General features: G+C 33.9%; 1 protein-coding gene across 4 annotated transcripts in view; it reads left to right on the top strand.

The window, feature by feature from the left end:
* Positions 1-16685, top strand: part of Pfk (ATP-dependent 6-phosphofructokinase) — a 42994-nt gene that overhangs the window by 11223 nt on the left and 15086 nt on the right. For 2 of the 4 annotated variants that reach the window (XM_071586016.1, XM_071586019.1), the window contains exons 6-11: positions 6064-6172; positions 10962-11150; positions 11583-11773; positions 12167-12254; positions 14990-15004; positions 15429-15449. In XM_071586016.1, coding sequence (XP_071442117.1) covers positions 6064-6172; positions 10962-11150; positions 11583-11773; positions 12167-12254; positions 14990-15004; positions 15429-15449 — 613 coding nt within the window. The remainder of the gene's footprint in view (positions 1-6063; positions 6173-10961; positions 11151-11582; positions 11774-12166; positions 12255-14989; positions 15005-15428; positions 15450-16685) is intronic. The other 2 variants (XM_071586017.1, XM_071586018.1) reach the window with 2 other exon arrangements.

Below are 16685 nucleotides of genomic sequence, written 5' to 3'. Positions count from 1 at the left end.
GGCTGCGGTGGGGAGCAAGAGTGGGGGGAAGCCCTTGTTCAGCCAGTCGTACGTCAGGCTCACACCTTCTGCATCAGTATACATGGCGCCGTTGCTGTGACTGGATCAGTCCGTCAGTGAAACAACGTTTTACATTTCGGCAAAAAATATGATGGCAGATTATCAAGAGCAATGCGCTGTAGTGAAATTTTGTTTCCTGTAGGGGAAATCGGCCACGGAAACTATTTTAATGCTCAAGACTGCTCATAGGGAAGTATTCACAGCATTGTGAGTCATGGTGAAGCAGCGAGCTCTGACTCGGGAAGCAGAGAACGTCATCAGTGAATATAAGAAGTTCATAGATTCTGAGGGTTACCTACTGCAACAGGTTTTTAATTTTGACGAGGTGAATCTCTTTTGGAAAAAGATGCCAAAGCAAACCTATATAATAGCAGAGGAGAATGCATTCTCCGGCAACAAGCCCATGAAAGATTGTCTCACCCTGCTATTTTGTACCAATACAAGTGGCAATTTGAAAATTAAACCTATGCTTGTTTACCATTCAGAAACCTAATGACCCTGCCAAGGAGTGAAAGTTCAGAAGAGCAGGCTGAATGTGATGTGGAGGTCCAACAACAAAGCTTAGGTGACACCTGACCTGTTTACTGCATGGATAAATGAAGTGTTTGATCCTTCTGTGAAAAAGTATTTGCTTGAGATGATTCTGCCATTCCATGTCTTGCTTGTTATGGGCAATGCCCCTGCCCACCCTCCTGGTCTACAAGATGAATTCCTTGAGGAATTTAAATTCATCAAGCTTCAGTTTCTTCCTCTCAGCACCACTCCATTACTCCAGCCTATAGACCAGCAAGTTATTTCTAACTTTAAGAAGCTCTACACTAAAGCACTTTTCGACCATTGGTATGAGGTGACTCAAAGGTCCTATCTCATTCCGGGAGAGTTTTGGAAATATTATTTCAACATCGTTGCCTCCCTAAAGGTGATCAATAAGGCATGGGAAGGAATTACCAAGAAAACTATAGCTTCTGCTTGGAAGAAGCTTTAGTTGCAGAGCATTGACAAAATTGACTTTGAGGAGGAGCACGGCCAGGAGTTGACTACCGAAGAGCTTATGGAGCATTGTGTTTCACAGGAAGAAGTTGTGGGGGAGAGTTGGTCTGAGGAGGAGGTAACAGCAAAGCAACAATCATTTAGGGCACTAAGAGAAATGCTCATAGCATGGGAAACTGTTGCATCATCATACATTAAGAAACATTGCCTTAATACGGCAGTTATGACATACTATAAATCTAATTTGTAGTCCAGGTTGGTTCATTCTGCAATAGAGTAAGAGATGAAGACTATAGTTCTCTGTTGCATCATATATTGAAAAGCATCACCCTAATAAGATTGGCAGTGCATGCTAAATATTTACATAATGATAATGCCATGTTGCATTTTCAAAAAACTTGAAGAGTCAGACAAACAAATGTCTCCTAAGTGGTTTCTTAGATAAATGAACTATGATTGTATCACAAATTAATTAATTATTTCTAATCTTTTTTGTTTTCTACCGATCAAATTTGCATTCCCTGTGGTTTCATTCCAAAATAGAAGAAAAGTTGAACATGAACCAGGATACTAAATAATGTCTATATGATTTTCTTTGCTTAAAATATGGACAAAATTTAATTTTTTTGTTATGAGTGCAGTATCGCATTTTACATTTACTTTAAATGGAAAAAAATGATTCACCGAACGAGTGTTTTGTTTTATGAGAGAGGTCGCCGAACGAATCATGCTCGTATTTGAGATTCCATTATATTTTTTATACCTTGGAATTGGGTCAATTCTAGGTGAGAAATACCCAAGAGTAATTTATTTTAGTTTTAATTGATCCCAACTATTTTTCATATTTTCATGGGTATGTCAATAATTTAGCCCTACTAATCATTAAGTTAATAATTAACTGAAAACATTCTTGTGTACTGCCTGAAAACTCGATTAACTAAAAAATTGTGAAATTTTTCCATTGAGAAAATAAAAGCTCAGACAAAGAAGTCTGCCTCAGATATGCTTAAAAAATAAAGTTTGTCAAAATTAGTGATTATAATTTTTTTGACAAAATGTTATTGTTTCTAAAAAAGCTAAAAATTTTATCTTGTGCGGCAATCTTGCCCTGTTGTAAATGAATCTCATCTCTTGGACTTGAAAACCACTTTGTAAATCAGCTGGGGAGGCTGCTTATTCATGTAATGTTTGCAGAATTTATAAGAATGCATCAACCTTGTTTCAAAGGAATCTCTAAGTTTCAAAAGCATCTTTTAGTATTTTCACTCGTACATTCCTCCTCCTTATCCAGAAACTGCAGGTTCTGGATAAGAATGTATTTGTCTCAGACTGTACATGGGTGGATAGCAAATGAAAAGCTGAGATGGATTGTACTTAGTAGAGGAGTAAGACCTGGATGCCCATCATCACTTGTTCTTGTCATTATATATGCTGAGGAAATGTTTGGGGAGGTATCGAAAGAGCTGGAGTGAAAGTAGGTGGAGAACTCTTCAAATTAGATTTTTGGATGTTCAGGTGTTAGTAAGTCAGTTTGCCAAAGGGTTACAATTGTTACTTACTGCATTGCAGAATCAGTGTGATAGATAAGAGATGAGAATTAATCATAAGAAAATGAAGATGGTGGGTTTATAAAGAATTAGGAAGGTTAAGATAAACATTCAAGTTAGGGGACATAACGTATGAAGTAGAATAGTTAAGGTGGTTCACCTATTTAGGAGCTGTTTTGGAGACGTGGGTTTAGTAATGGGGACATTGAAAGAAGAATTGTGTTAGGTAAAGAAGGGAGTTTTTGGCAGGCATCTTAAATAAAGTTTTAAAGAAAAGACAAGGAAAAGTTTTTATATGGAAAGTTGTTGTTTAGGCAAGAGGATAAGCAGCATCGTAGATTGGAAGTTTTTGATATGTCAGAAAGGGGAAAAGTATAAAATAAAATGGAAATACTTGTGGTGAAGTTTCTAGGAATGGTAGTCGAAAAGAGATGATGCTGTTAGCAGAAATTTGAAGGAAGTGGAACAAGTGGATGCTGATGATGATTTCAAGGGAGAAATGGTAGTAAAGGGAGGAAAATAATAGGAATTTGTGTGTTGTGGGTTTTAAGCTTTTTGCATTACATTAATTAGAGCTTACGAGTAGTGTTTAGTGTCAGGATCCATCAAAAACTTACTCTAAGCCGGCAGGCTAGTGCTAATAATATTACTATTTGGTAGTCAAAATGACCTTTCTTCCTCCCTCTTCCTCATGAAATATACACTCAAATACCTTCATGCCCTATTTGCATTCTCTTTTTCCATCATTTTTCATACAGACACACTCATTTTCTGTTTATGTACCTCGTTATTGTGTAGAAAACTTGGTACCTGAAGATTTCACCTATATGATGAAACTTGGTCACATGTTATTGCATTTTTTATTGAAATCCTCAGTGTTTTTTTTTTTTTAATTTTATGTGCAAGATGAGATTTTATACAGTTGAGCCTGAAACCATTGATTTCACCATTCTATTGGTCTAAAAAAATGCAGCCATGTAAAGATTCATCTTTATTTAAGATGCAAAAGTTTTCTGATGTATTTAATTATTCAATATATTCACAATAACTTCTCAGTTTAGGTTAATGTGGTGTGTAATGAATTTCTAATGAGTGGGAAGATAAAATGTTTAACTAAATGTAAAGCAAGGAAAAGTTTTATTCTTGCTGCTGCTTTTTGCATGTACATGGCAAATAATGTTGGATATTTTGTATTGTTGTTCATTCAGTGGAAAAATTTTGGTATTTCAGGGATATTTCAGCACTTTTTTTCCCCCAAGGCTATGAACACTGAGCATTGTGTATTTCTGTTTTGATGATTCAATGAAATTGTCTTGATGTGAATCATAACCGAATTTCTCCTATGAAGATGCTGGTGCATGTTGGCAATGGGAAATCATTCATAACACAATATGTATTGGATGGGACCTGGCAGACTGCTCTTCCCTGGTGTAGGCTAATAAAGTTCATGCCTATTGACAGGTTCCTACTTGAGAATGAAATGGATTTTTAGCCATGAGGAAAGAAATGTCACTCATACTTCATCACTTGAATAGAATTACTATCCGTTATGCACGTAATAGCAGTTTGTATAAACATTTTTATCAAAGAATAGAACAGAAAGCGAGATAAAAGCCAACTAACTCTTTTAATTATAGATAGATTTCATTGGGACCTAGGAAAATAATGGAAACCTTTTTTATCGTTTCCAAGAACCCATCAAATTAATACCTCTTAATCAACCCCCCCCCCCCCCCCAAATAAATCTGAACTGTATTTCACACTTTCAGGTTTCACTTCATGTTATTGTTTGATGTCCATATTAAAAGTGTTGGTAATAGATTGTTCCCAATACAACACTTTGTAATGAGTAATGCTGCACCCATCCCTCCTCTCCTTTCCGAAAAATTGACCTCGAGGGTAAACAAACCCAACAGTTCAACGTACTCAGTTGCATCTACACAATGACCAGACCCTATGAAATGTCATAACTAAAACAACACCATTCTTCCATTTTGTTTTCTCTTTCCTCGACCACTGATTTTCACTTCCGAAAAATCCCCCGACCCTACACAGCCACCCCTATCCTCGAGGGTAAACGAGTCCAATGGTTCTAAGAAACCGTCCGCTCCTAGTCCCCCCCCCAGTAAGCCCGGACCAGACCCAATGCTTAGTCATAACTAAGGCATCACCACCTCTTGTTCCTTTAACTGAAAAAGCCACGACCACCAACTTTGAAGTCCCAGCAAACCCGCCCCCCCACCTTCAAATTTCCCCCCCTCTCCTCTGTCCCATGGGTATATATTCAGCAGCTGTGTGTGTCACTTGTACCTGATGATGCCTTAAGTCAGTGAAACACGATGCACTGTGAAATAAAGTCTGTGGGAAAGTACCAACTCTTTTAATATTGAAATCTGAACTGGTTTCACTGTCGAGGTTAGAACTCACCTTAGCCATATAGTGTGTAAAATATACACTTTTAAGGTGCCACCAGCATTTTTTCACAAAATTTTGTCACTCGGGAATTCTCACTGCTTGAATATGATCTCTAGGTTTCCTGTGGCATAGACTGTAACCCAAGACCCTCATCAATGACCAAACACTGTATAAGACTTACTAGTTTGGCTGCCAGATGAAATTCTTTATGCCTAGTGACATATCTTTTATTTCATACAAAATGGGGTCTAATGTCTTCTCAAAAATGTTAATTTCCCTTCTCTCCATATCGCCTGCATCAACTTCATTTTTGTATATTTCTGATGGATTTCCATGAAGTGCATACGTGATCACTATTTGTAGTGGTGCAAGGTTGGCTTTTATTTTGCTTCATTTGTGTTCTCTATCTTTTGTTCCCTTTGGCATTTCGTTTACCAAATCTTGATACTTCACCCATACTTTTCCTCTCACTCCAGTTATTCATTAGAAAGGGTTTCTCTTTCCCTTTGGCTGCATTTCCTCCTTCAACATCTAAGCTCAATATCATTTAAATTCAACATAAGATTGATATCCACCTTAAATTTGTTACATACTAATTTGAAATGGTCAGAAATTTGTCCTTAAAAGGAACACTGAAATGACTTTATATTGCTATTCTGCCAGGTGTGTATTGATTGCATATTTTTGGTTGATTTTACATTGATGTGTGATAACCTTCTCAAAAATTAATTTTCAGTTGAAATTAAATTACAATATGTATGTGTTATTGAGCGATTCGAGGATTAATATGAGTTTGACAGAAGTCTAATTCTCGGTATGAATAGCAAAATTAAATCTCCTTTTTCTCATGGGTTATTGAAGAAATGTACTTTTTTTTCAAGGATATGGGTCAAAGGGTGTATGGTTTACAAAATGTGTCCCATATAACATTTGGAATAAAGGCTATGAAGCTGATACTTCCACATGCAAATGAGTTTGCTTTGGTGCTTTTTGGGAGTCTATGCTTTCCATTCCCTCATTCCTTTGCCCCTGACTTGCTACCTTGGAACAGGTACCTCTCCATAGTGGCGGCACTCACCAGTGAGGCAGACTACGTGTTCTGTCCCGAGAGCCCACCTCCTCATGACTGGCCGGAAAAGCTGTGCAACAAGCTGGAGCAGGCAAGGGCGAAACTCATAACCATATTTTTTCAGGATACCCCCTTCGAAGTCCCATAACTTCGCTTTCTTTCCTTGCTTTCCTGCATTATGTGTATTTTTGTGGTAAAGTAAAATGTGATTAACATTTTTTTTAATGCCAGATAAATGCTGCTAATGATTGTGTGTTGAACTGAACTCTAAAAAATTCTACAATTCCTTCCCCATCAAGGGTTATGTTAGTGCTTTTTAGTGATTTTTTTTCAGTGTGCCAGCTTTTTCATGCTTAGTGAATTCATGAAAGATTTTTGCCCAAGCTTAATTCATAGGCTTAGAAATATGTATCTATTCATCTTTATCTTGTTACATTAATTTGAAAGGTGTTCATTGAATCTGGGCTTCTCTACAGTCAAATCATTTGCATTCTTGGGCCTTTTTGTGTACAAATATTGTATTGAAATTAGTTTCAATTTCTGCCAGAGAATGGCCCAACAAGCCCTGTACCTGTTGAAATTTCCGCAAAGGAGTAACGTGGGGAAAGAATTATTATTTAGGAAGCTTTCAAATCTGATCTGCGATAGTTCTATTGCATCTCATGGGGTTACAAGGCCTATGGGGAATTGGGTAGATGATGCTTGATAGAATGGAGTGTTATTTCAAAATTTGTAGTGGACAATTCATTATCAAGAGGGAGCCACATTTTCAAGGTTTGGACACAATGGAGAATCCTAAAAAGCTTATAGTATTCAGAAAATTGATGCAATGAAATTGAAATTGCAAATTGAAGAAATATAAATGAATAGGTGTAAAATCAAGAATTGCCGATAAACTTCCTTATGCTGTATGTTCAATTGTAGTTGGCACAGGTTCAAAAAGTGATTTTGAAAATTGATCATTCAATCCTGTTTTTATATTTTTAATCAATTTTCTAATGTGATACCAAATGTCATGTTTTTGACTGGCTTCTGTGAGACGAATTGCTTTTATAAAAATGCAATCTATTTAGGTTGCTTGTAAACTAAGCTTACAAAATTACAGGACAATAAAAGCTTATCTTGTCAAGAGTATATTTCACCGAAGTTTTCAAATTTTAGGAAGGTGGTGTAGTTGCATAATTTTTTCTGAGGGGATAGTTGCTCATATTAAATTTTGGTAATGTATATTTACCTATCTTGGGCAAGACACACTTTCTTAAATAATGAATAAATCAACCCAAATAGATACAATGGCACTGCTTGGCTTTCTGGTGTAGTTGAAAATTCATTTTGAAATCAGATAATGCACTGCTCGATTAAAAACTGCACTAATTCATGAATCATATGTTTTATCTTGGGAAACACACTTTTGTAATTGTTAAAAATGCATTTTTAAATCAGAGTATACACAGCTCAACCAAAAATGCACCAATTTATGAATCTGTTTTTTTTTATAATATTTTCTGGAGGATTGATGTCACTGCCAATACAGGTCCATTAAATTCTTCTGTGAATTCATATGTTTGTTACATGACAGACATTTCTTGAATGACTGAACTGTGAGGAATATAATGTCCCAAATTTATTATCTGTAATTTTAGTGTAAATATAGGAGTTAATAATTTAAGAAATTAGAAACACACCTTTTGATATTCAGGATCAAATACAGGGTGAGGCAATATAACTTCCTTTTATGAAAGTGTTTTGCATTTGAAAAAAGGAAGTTATGTTGCCGCGCCCCTTACATGGGGTAATTAACTGCCCCAAGAATATGTAATGCCAAATAAATGTGGTAGAATGTAGTGAGCCTCACACTTACATTGCCACTGTGCTCCAGCTAAAAAAAGAAATGGAAGAAATGTGTATGCTAATATATTCAATGGTATTAATTAAATGTAACATTTATAAAATCAAGGACCTGCAGAAGCAGATTGAGTTGTCTGAATCATTCCATGAGTCAAATAAATGGGTGGAAAATACTATGCTCTGTGTAAAATTTAAGTTTCTGATGTATAGGTACGTTATTTAGTTTTTGAAAGTTGTGGATACTACTGAACAATTTCTGTACATTCATGTGATTTGTTCATCCTTATCTAATCCATCAATTCAACTTTTAATGAATGGGAAATCGTCTTTTTTGTGATCTTTGAGGCTTAGAAAATTCTTATGGGTGTTTTATTGCATTTCCAACTACTGTCTTTAATCTGTCCTGATCTGTATTATTAAAACAAATTTTAGGTAATTTACACAATCGGAAGCAGTTTTGCCAAAATAATATCTAAGATAAAGGTTATGTAAAATGAAAGTCTTAAAATCAATCAGCTTTAATGAAATATTTGTCTCAAAAGATGATTATATTCTTAGTGTTCTCAGTGTTACTTGAAAGAAAATCAAAACTTCATTCTCTTTTTTGGCATCATCATACATTTCCTTATGAACTTTTCATGAATTGTCTTTTCTGCCTTTGGCCGTTAATTCAAGAGGCTATAAAGAGACATTTCAGATATTCGGACCCTGTAAGGATCATTTTTGCTGTTGCTTAATTTATGTAATGAATTGTACAAGCCAGAATAGTTTTCATATTCTATTTCTTGATAAAGTTTATTTTATGTTTGCTCTTGTTACTAATGTCTGGTTTCTATCAACCAGCATGCAGTAGGACATACCGCTCCAATGTGCATTATATATCCTGACGTTCTCTATATTTCCCTAGCTTTAGTAATCATATCAAGATAGTTCTTTGACTTATCATGATTATTTTTCACTTCTGGTAATTACTTATATTATCAGTTCTATTATTTGTTCATTGCTAGTCTCTTCAAAAAAATTTAAATTCAATACATTACCAATTTAAAAATTTCGATGATTTACAAAAGATGATTGAAGATGTGGTGCTATAATTTCTTTTCCTTCAGGTGTCTTATGAAATTAGCTCCCTAATTAGTAACAAATGTATTATAAGTTTGCAGATGGATAAATGTGGCTTTGGCAGTTGATTTATTGCTTGTATTATATAGATTTAATCAGATCATTTGCAATGCTGTCAACACAGCATAGCCTATTTGAGGAACCTTAATGTTGTGATTTGTGGGAGAACTTTGAAATTTATAATTTTTCAAACCACTAACTTTTCAAAATTTCAGGTCATAATTCTTTTTTTTTCTCCATTCCATATAGATTGTCACATTCAGACGATTCGTCTCCATTCATATGTACATAAATGTATACTGTGCATCAATAACCAAAGTGCTGCTAACCAGATCATCCAGATTTCACTTAACTAATCATTTTTGTCAACGTTTCTACTTGAAAAAACACCTTTTCATGCATGTTTAAATCAATTTATAGTTGTGATATGTTTTGATAATATTGTCCGACTTGTGCCCTCTCCATATATAAGCTTGTATGGCCTGTTTCTTGATTGTGGATCCCACAGCTTGAGATTAACTGACTCGATCACTGTCTTTGCATGTTTATATATGTGGTTGTTACCCCATCCTCTAAGCCTTTATGCTTCTTGCCTCATTGCATTGATTTCTCTTGGGTTGACTGCGGGAAAATCAGCTACCTGGCTCTAGTGGCATCGCTGACAAGTGAGGCTGACTTTGTCTTTGTACCAGAATGGCCTCCAGAGAGTGATTGGCCCAGCAAGATGTGTAAGAAGTTGTTGCAGGCAAGCTATCTGTCCAGTTAGGAAGTTTGAGGTTGAAGTTATTATGGATTCATTGGTTAATAGGGTTGTATGCTTTGAATTGGTAGTCTTAAGAGGGAATTATCCGTAAAATAAAAATAGTTTTGGGATTGGGAAACTTAACTAATTTTGTAATTTGCCATTTTTATTTTGAAAATATGAATTAGTCAATCTGAAAGAAAACAAAGGGTATGTAATCCTTTGATTGAGAAAGTCATTGGCTATCCTCAGTATTCACTAACAAAATACAATGTGAGTGGAACCTCTGATTTTCATTTAATTTGAATATACCTTTATAAACTTCTGTAACATCCTAACCCCTCAGCCAGTGCAAAGTTATCTTTTTTGTTAAAATCAGTGCATAAAATAAAGGGAGACTACATAATTACTACAGTTCATAACTTTTTAAATGAATCTATTGTCATTCTAATTAATAATTAATGTATAACTGGATTTTTTGGTGAAACAAAAATGTTTTTAACTGCTTGGAATTATATTAACGCTATTATTATGCTAAAAAAATAGATCTGTATTTCACCATACATGCAGCTATCCAGTGTGTGCAATATGGATCCCAGTAATTTTCATTTCAAATGGTTTCAAGATCCCATTATAGACCTCTTTGAAGAAATTTACCTGATTGGATAACATCAAATGTCAATGTATGTGTAATTAAAATTTTTTTGCCTGTTTCTTGCATACTAATGCCTAGAATAGGGCTAGTGTTAAATGTCTGCATTTTTTTGTTTTGCTAGTGCTTCGGAAGTGGCTAAGTATATATTTCAGCACTAATTGCACCTTACAATCAGCACTAATACATTTGTATTAATATGGTGAGGAATCAATTATGTGTTTGTAGCATACATTAAGAATCTAATAATTTTTATAAACAGTTGGTTGAAAGTTTATCATCTCACAGTAATTAAGATTTGCTGAGAAAGTTAATTCCAAATTATTTAGATGAGTTGGAATTCATAATGTGTCCATTGTAATTTTAATGTCTTAAGGATTAGTGGCAATCCAATATTGTCATGTAGTTCAAAGAATTTTTTTAATTAATTTTTTTTGAAAATGTAACTTAAGGAATTCTAATCTGTTTTGTATGCCAGTCTGTGACTTGTTTAAATATTTTTGCATATAAATTTAGGAAAGAGCTGCTGGACAGCGGTTGAACATTATTATTGTTGCTGAGGGTGCAATCGATCGTGAAGGTGAGCCCATAACTGCAGAAAAAGTCCGTCAAGTAGTCGTCGATAACATTGGCCAGGATACAAGGATTACTGTGTTGGGACATGTACAGCGTGGTGGAAGCCCTTCTGCTTTTGACAGAGTGCTTGTGAGTAATCTAGAATTACCTATAAAATATTCTTAAAAAGATGGTTTTGTTGAATATTCCACTCATTGTATTTGTTGGCTAAAAAAGCGATAAAATTAAATAACTACTCATATAACAGACAATTTTACTCAATTAGTTGTTGTTTTTCATTCGCTTTTTACAAAGACATAAAAAAATGTTGCAAATTCTAAGAAAGTTTAGTAAAACCCTTTTTTGAAATTTTATGTTATATTACTATGTTGTATTTACTAAAAGTGGGAAAAGGAAAATTTTCACTTTAACATGCTTCATGACAGAAGTCATTGTCTACAGTATCATCATCATCATGAATAACTTCAACTGAAAACCTAAATAAAGGAGCAATTATATTAATATCTTTTGTATTATACTTAAAATAAATTCTCTGTGATGGATATTAATTATTTTTTTCAGGGGTGTCGCATGGGAGCTGAGGCTGTAATGGCCCTAATGGAAGCAACAAATGATACAGAAGCCTGTGTGGTATCATTGGATGGAAATCAAGCCGTACGCCTGCCTCTGATGGAATGTGTGGAGAAGACTAAAGCAGTCTCAAAAGCCTTGGCTGATAAGCAATGGGAATTAGCTGTGCAACTCAGAGGAAGGTGTGTTACTAGAGGATTTTCAATTCAGTATACTGTGACTTCTTATAACTTCTATCTTATGTTTGTTAAGGGGCTGCCATAAATAAGTGTAAATTGAGTAAAGTAATGAAATGAAAATGTTTGATAACATAGTAAAGTGAAAGTATTTGGTAACAATGATAAGTTTTTTCAATTTATAAAACTATCATTGATGTAGAGTTTTTCCCCAAAAGTATAGAGTTAATGCTGTCCCTGTTTTTGCAACATCAATATTTTACCATTTTTCAAAATAATTTTGGATATATGTTGAATTTCCACTCTCTCACAAATCATTATTTAACTTTATGCTATACCTGTCAACATCACTTGTAAATTTGTTTCTCATATGTTCATTTGTCTCTTGTTTTACTGTAGGAGTTTTGCCCGGAATCTAGAAACTTATAAGATGCTTACGAGGCTCAAACCACCAAAGTCAGCTTTTAATGAGGCTGGACAAGGAATAGTAAGTATTATTTAGTAATTTTCAATGTAATATATTACTCATCTCTCTATTACTACTGTTTACCGTTTCATTTTTTATTCTGAGCCCTTTTATTTTGTATGGCTTTCCCTCGTAATGCCCATTAGTTTCGAAGTTTTATTTTATAGCGACTACATGATAACATGTGATATGGTAACATATCATGCATATTAAGTTGCCACTAAAGGCTTTTTAACCCATTTTAATTCAGTTAATCAAATTTGCTAAGTGATAATTAACTTTTTGACCATGAGAAGAAGGATGTAATTTTAAAATGAGATTTTGGTGATGGTTTCATAAATTTCCTAAACTAGTGAATGTTATTTATGGGGCAAAATATTTTCTTTCTATTTTTTTATTTTTTCTTAGTTACTTATGCATTTTGTCTTAGCTTGAATTGATTATTTTTTTACTTTTGGTGATTGCAAAAGTAATTTATGAGTTAAGCTGTTATAATCTGCTGTGTGGGAAACAAATAAGGAATGTTTTTTGGTGTTCTTGGATACCTTGCTGGTAAAATCTTTAGCATGGTAGGGGTATCTCAACTTCTATTTGTAAATCCACCTGAAATGTGCACTAAAATTGAAGCTCGGGCTTGACCACCCCTATCACAGTAATGAAAACTCTAAAGTTCAATAGAGCAACATATTTTTTTAAGACCTAGTAGACAGGAAAGGTGAATGTTTAACAAAATGCCAGGAGTTTAGTCTCTGTAAAACCAACTAGGAGCTGTCAAAAATTACAAGACATCCATTTAGAACTCTCAAAGCCAAGTATTTCAGACAGATTGTTAATAAAATTTCCATCATTGGAGATTCTCATGCGAAAGTCAAATTGTAGTAAAGGAGATATTCTATTTAAAAGATTTTAAATAAATGTCAATTGATGAATACCAGTTTTATTATCATAATATTGATGGAGTAGATTAAAAGTTGTAAAAAGATGATTATAGATGAAAATGCATTTTTTCGTTTGAACACATGTGATGTTATGGTAGCTCTTAGAGAATGCCTTTTAAGTATGTGCTTCGATGAAATTAGGGAATGGATTTCCTTGCAATAAAGCATGCAAAGTATTGTGTACTGACAATCCCATACTTGGCTAATCTAATTGATTTCATTTTCTCCAAAGACCCTAGTATTGACACCTAAATTGGCAGAAATAAGATGGCAGTTCACTGCATTATAGTCAATGATATTTTCAATGTCAAATAGTTTTTTTAACTGAACAGTAATAATTGCAGTCACGTAATGGTGAGAGAGAGACATTTACGGTGAGCTTGTCATTTTCCTTGATCTCTCCAGCTTAGGCATAGCATAGGGATTTTATACAAATGAGATGCTAAGAAAAGTTACATCAAGTAAGCAGTGCATTTGTAGGTCCAGTGTACAAGAATAAAGTAAACTTTTAACACTCAGGTTTCTTAGATATTTTGATTGAATGAAAACTGCTGTCAATATGATAGCAGTAATTTAAGCATAGCTGCTGGTAATAGGCATTCACCTAGAAATACACAGATAGAGGATATTTTGGCAGTTCATATCCTTGAAAGTCTCTGAAATAAATCAATGTATTTTGGTGCAAATCCTGTTAAGGTTCATAGTTTTTAACTCTGAATTCTTCACATTCATTATATGGTTGGTTCAGTTACACTCATGATGCTTCTAAGATAATTATATATGCATAAAATTTAGACAACACTTCATTTAGCAAATTCCAATGGATGAGATCTTATTCCTCATTAATCATGCCTGCATGGATGTATTTATCAAAGGCCAGTATATGGATAGTTAATAAATGTATCAAAGAGTCTTATAGCGCAGGAGATAGCGCAGGAGTTCCCACATGTTGATACTGCCCTAAACTTTTTGTTTAATGATTTTAATGATACACCACCTCAAAAGTACTCTGTTAGGGGAACAAGAGACTAACTCAATGAATGAATTTTGCTAATAAGAAAATAAAATGTTTTTTTAAAATCTTGTATTATTAGTTAGGAGATTTAATAAGATAAACATGGATAGATTGAAAGTTTTTGATTTTATTAATTTAAAATGTTCAAAGAATAGCACCACTCACCAAGGACTTATCCTGCAAAGTAGCCCAGGAATTGGAATTTATCATTTAGAGTCTGAATTTAGGGTTTTTTTCCATTCCTTTTCTGATTTTTTCGAAAGCTCCTCATCGTTATTTCACTCTTCTCGTGCGGTTATGACATGAGATGAAGTTTTGGAACTCTTCTGTATTGCGTGTAGAAATTAAAATCACAGTCCAAGAAAAGCATAAATCGGCAACGTTGTCTTGGCAAGGACATGATGTCATTGCCCCTTATTATTCATAATTATTCCAAATTATTATGAAAAAGTATTAGTTGTTTAAATTTAATGAAATGGACATAACTTTCAACGTAATGTACCATAGTTTCCAATCAGCCATTTTACTTTATTTTTATATACATTTTGTTTAATTTGTGAACATGTGTCACTGGAACTGGTCCATAATCTTGCTTATTATGAGCAATTAATTGATGTTAATTTCTGAATAAATTCAATGATATAGTTATGAACTCGAGGTTTTTTTTATCTCAAAAGCTACATATTTACTTAAAAAGGACATCCTTCTTATTTTACCACCCTGTTAACTGTGTTTGATACAACACATCTGTAGAGCTAAATTATTAATTCAATTATTCTTTCCTCTATGCAATCCAACTGAAGAATAAGCTCACTAAGGTATGAACAATTTTGTTATTTGAGATGCAGCTGTGTCACTGCATGAAATGTCACGTAGACGTTGTGCTTCTTCTTAGGAGCTAAAACACTTTTTAGTTGTATTAAGAAAATGTACTTCAAAAAGTAAAACTAACATTATTAACTTTTGCAAATGCATTTTGAATGCTATTAAGTAGTGAATTGCCTTGAAAATTAACAATTTAATATTTTGATTAATGCTGATGAAAATAGTATAATGCCTTTTATTTGCACTTATAATGGCACTCTGTTTGCAACTTTTGAGCTCCAAATTAGTTTTAATTTAATAATGTTAATTTATCAAAGATGCTTCTACTAAAAAGAATGATCTGTGTACATTCTTTTAAAGTTTAAATGGCCCTTTGGCGTAAACAAGTATACACCTATTGTTTCTTTTCTTCTTCAGCAAGATACCATGTGGGGTCAGGTAAGAAACTGATTACTATTTCAACAAATATTGGATGTTTTCTTTTAATAATCATCAATATTTAAACCTTAATTATTCATTGTAGAGGGATATTTACTTTGTAATCCATAATTTATATATTGCTGCCTTTGAATATAATTCTCATGCAACCATAAGATATTTGTTGATGCAGATTAGAAAATACATACTATTTTTCTGTAAAACAACGATAGAATTATAATCATCATATATCATGTTTACACCTCCCCCATATAGGCTAAGAGTGATGGATTGTGGTGTGTTTGAAGTATGTAATCTAGTTTTAGTAGGTATGAATGCAAATTTACTAAAAATTATGGATCATCAAATTATATCATTTAAGATTTTAAATTTTAATTCGTAACTTTTCAGTTATTTTTGGTAATTTACTCTCTATGGAGTGGGGAAACCAAGTGTAGAATTTATGAATGTAGCTTAGATGTTCACACATTCTTCCCAATTATCATATAATCGGCTTATGGTAATATAGATTGCTCATTTGATATCCTGAAGTAGTTACAAAAACTTTATTTTTAGTGATGATCATAAGTACAGGAACAACACTTAATGGGAGTGCTGCACAAAAAGTAGAATCCTAATTACGAGCATATGGATGATGTAAAATTTTAGAAGTGAACCTACTGGCCTTAGTCAATGGTAGCAAACAGAACTCCTATGGCTGTAATTAAGGATTGTTGCTAGACATGATGATGCCTTTGCTCAGCTCCTCTGGGAACACATTCATACAGTACACAGCAACACAGTAAGAATCACTGCTAAGAACAACACTAGGACCTGAGCACTCTATAAGACTAGGTCTTTTGGTCATGATTTAAAAAAACTAGTGCGTAGTGCAGAAGATGATAGGTGCGGGGTTACTCATAAATAAAAGGGAGGAGGGTACAAGTAAAAGTTGAAACCAATAATTAATTTCATCCTTTGATGCTGTGGGGGGGTAAAGGATGGTAGTCTCACAAAGGACTGAGTGGATTAAATATGGGGCTTACATAATTTTGACTACTGACCATGTTGTGGAAGGGGCTATGGAGGGTCCGAGAAGTAAAGGAAAGAAAGGAATAGAGGGAGGAGAAAGTCTTGAGATTATAAAACCTGTTTTTCTTAATGTGTAGGTGTGATATCCAAGGAAAAAAACAAGAAGTAAGGAATAGATCCTGAATTTTTTATTAGGAATATATTTTTCTTCAAAAATTACTTGAC

The sequence above is a fragment of the Hetaerina americana genome, unplaced genomic scaffold (genome assembly GCF_022747635.1).
Source record: "Hetaerina americana unplaced genomic scaffold, ioHetAmer1.1.p SCAF_2, whole genome shotgun sequence".
Lineage (NCBI taxonomy): Eukaryota > Metazoa > Arthropoda > Insecta > Odonata > Calopterygidae > Hetaerina > Hetaerina americana.
The sequence above is the reverse complement of the archived record's forward strand: the minus strand, read 5'-3'. Positions and strand labels throughout refer to the sequence as shown.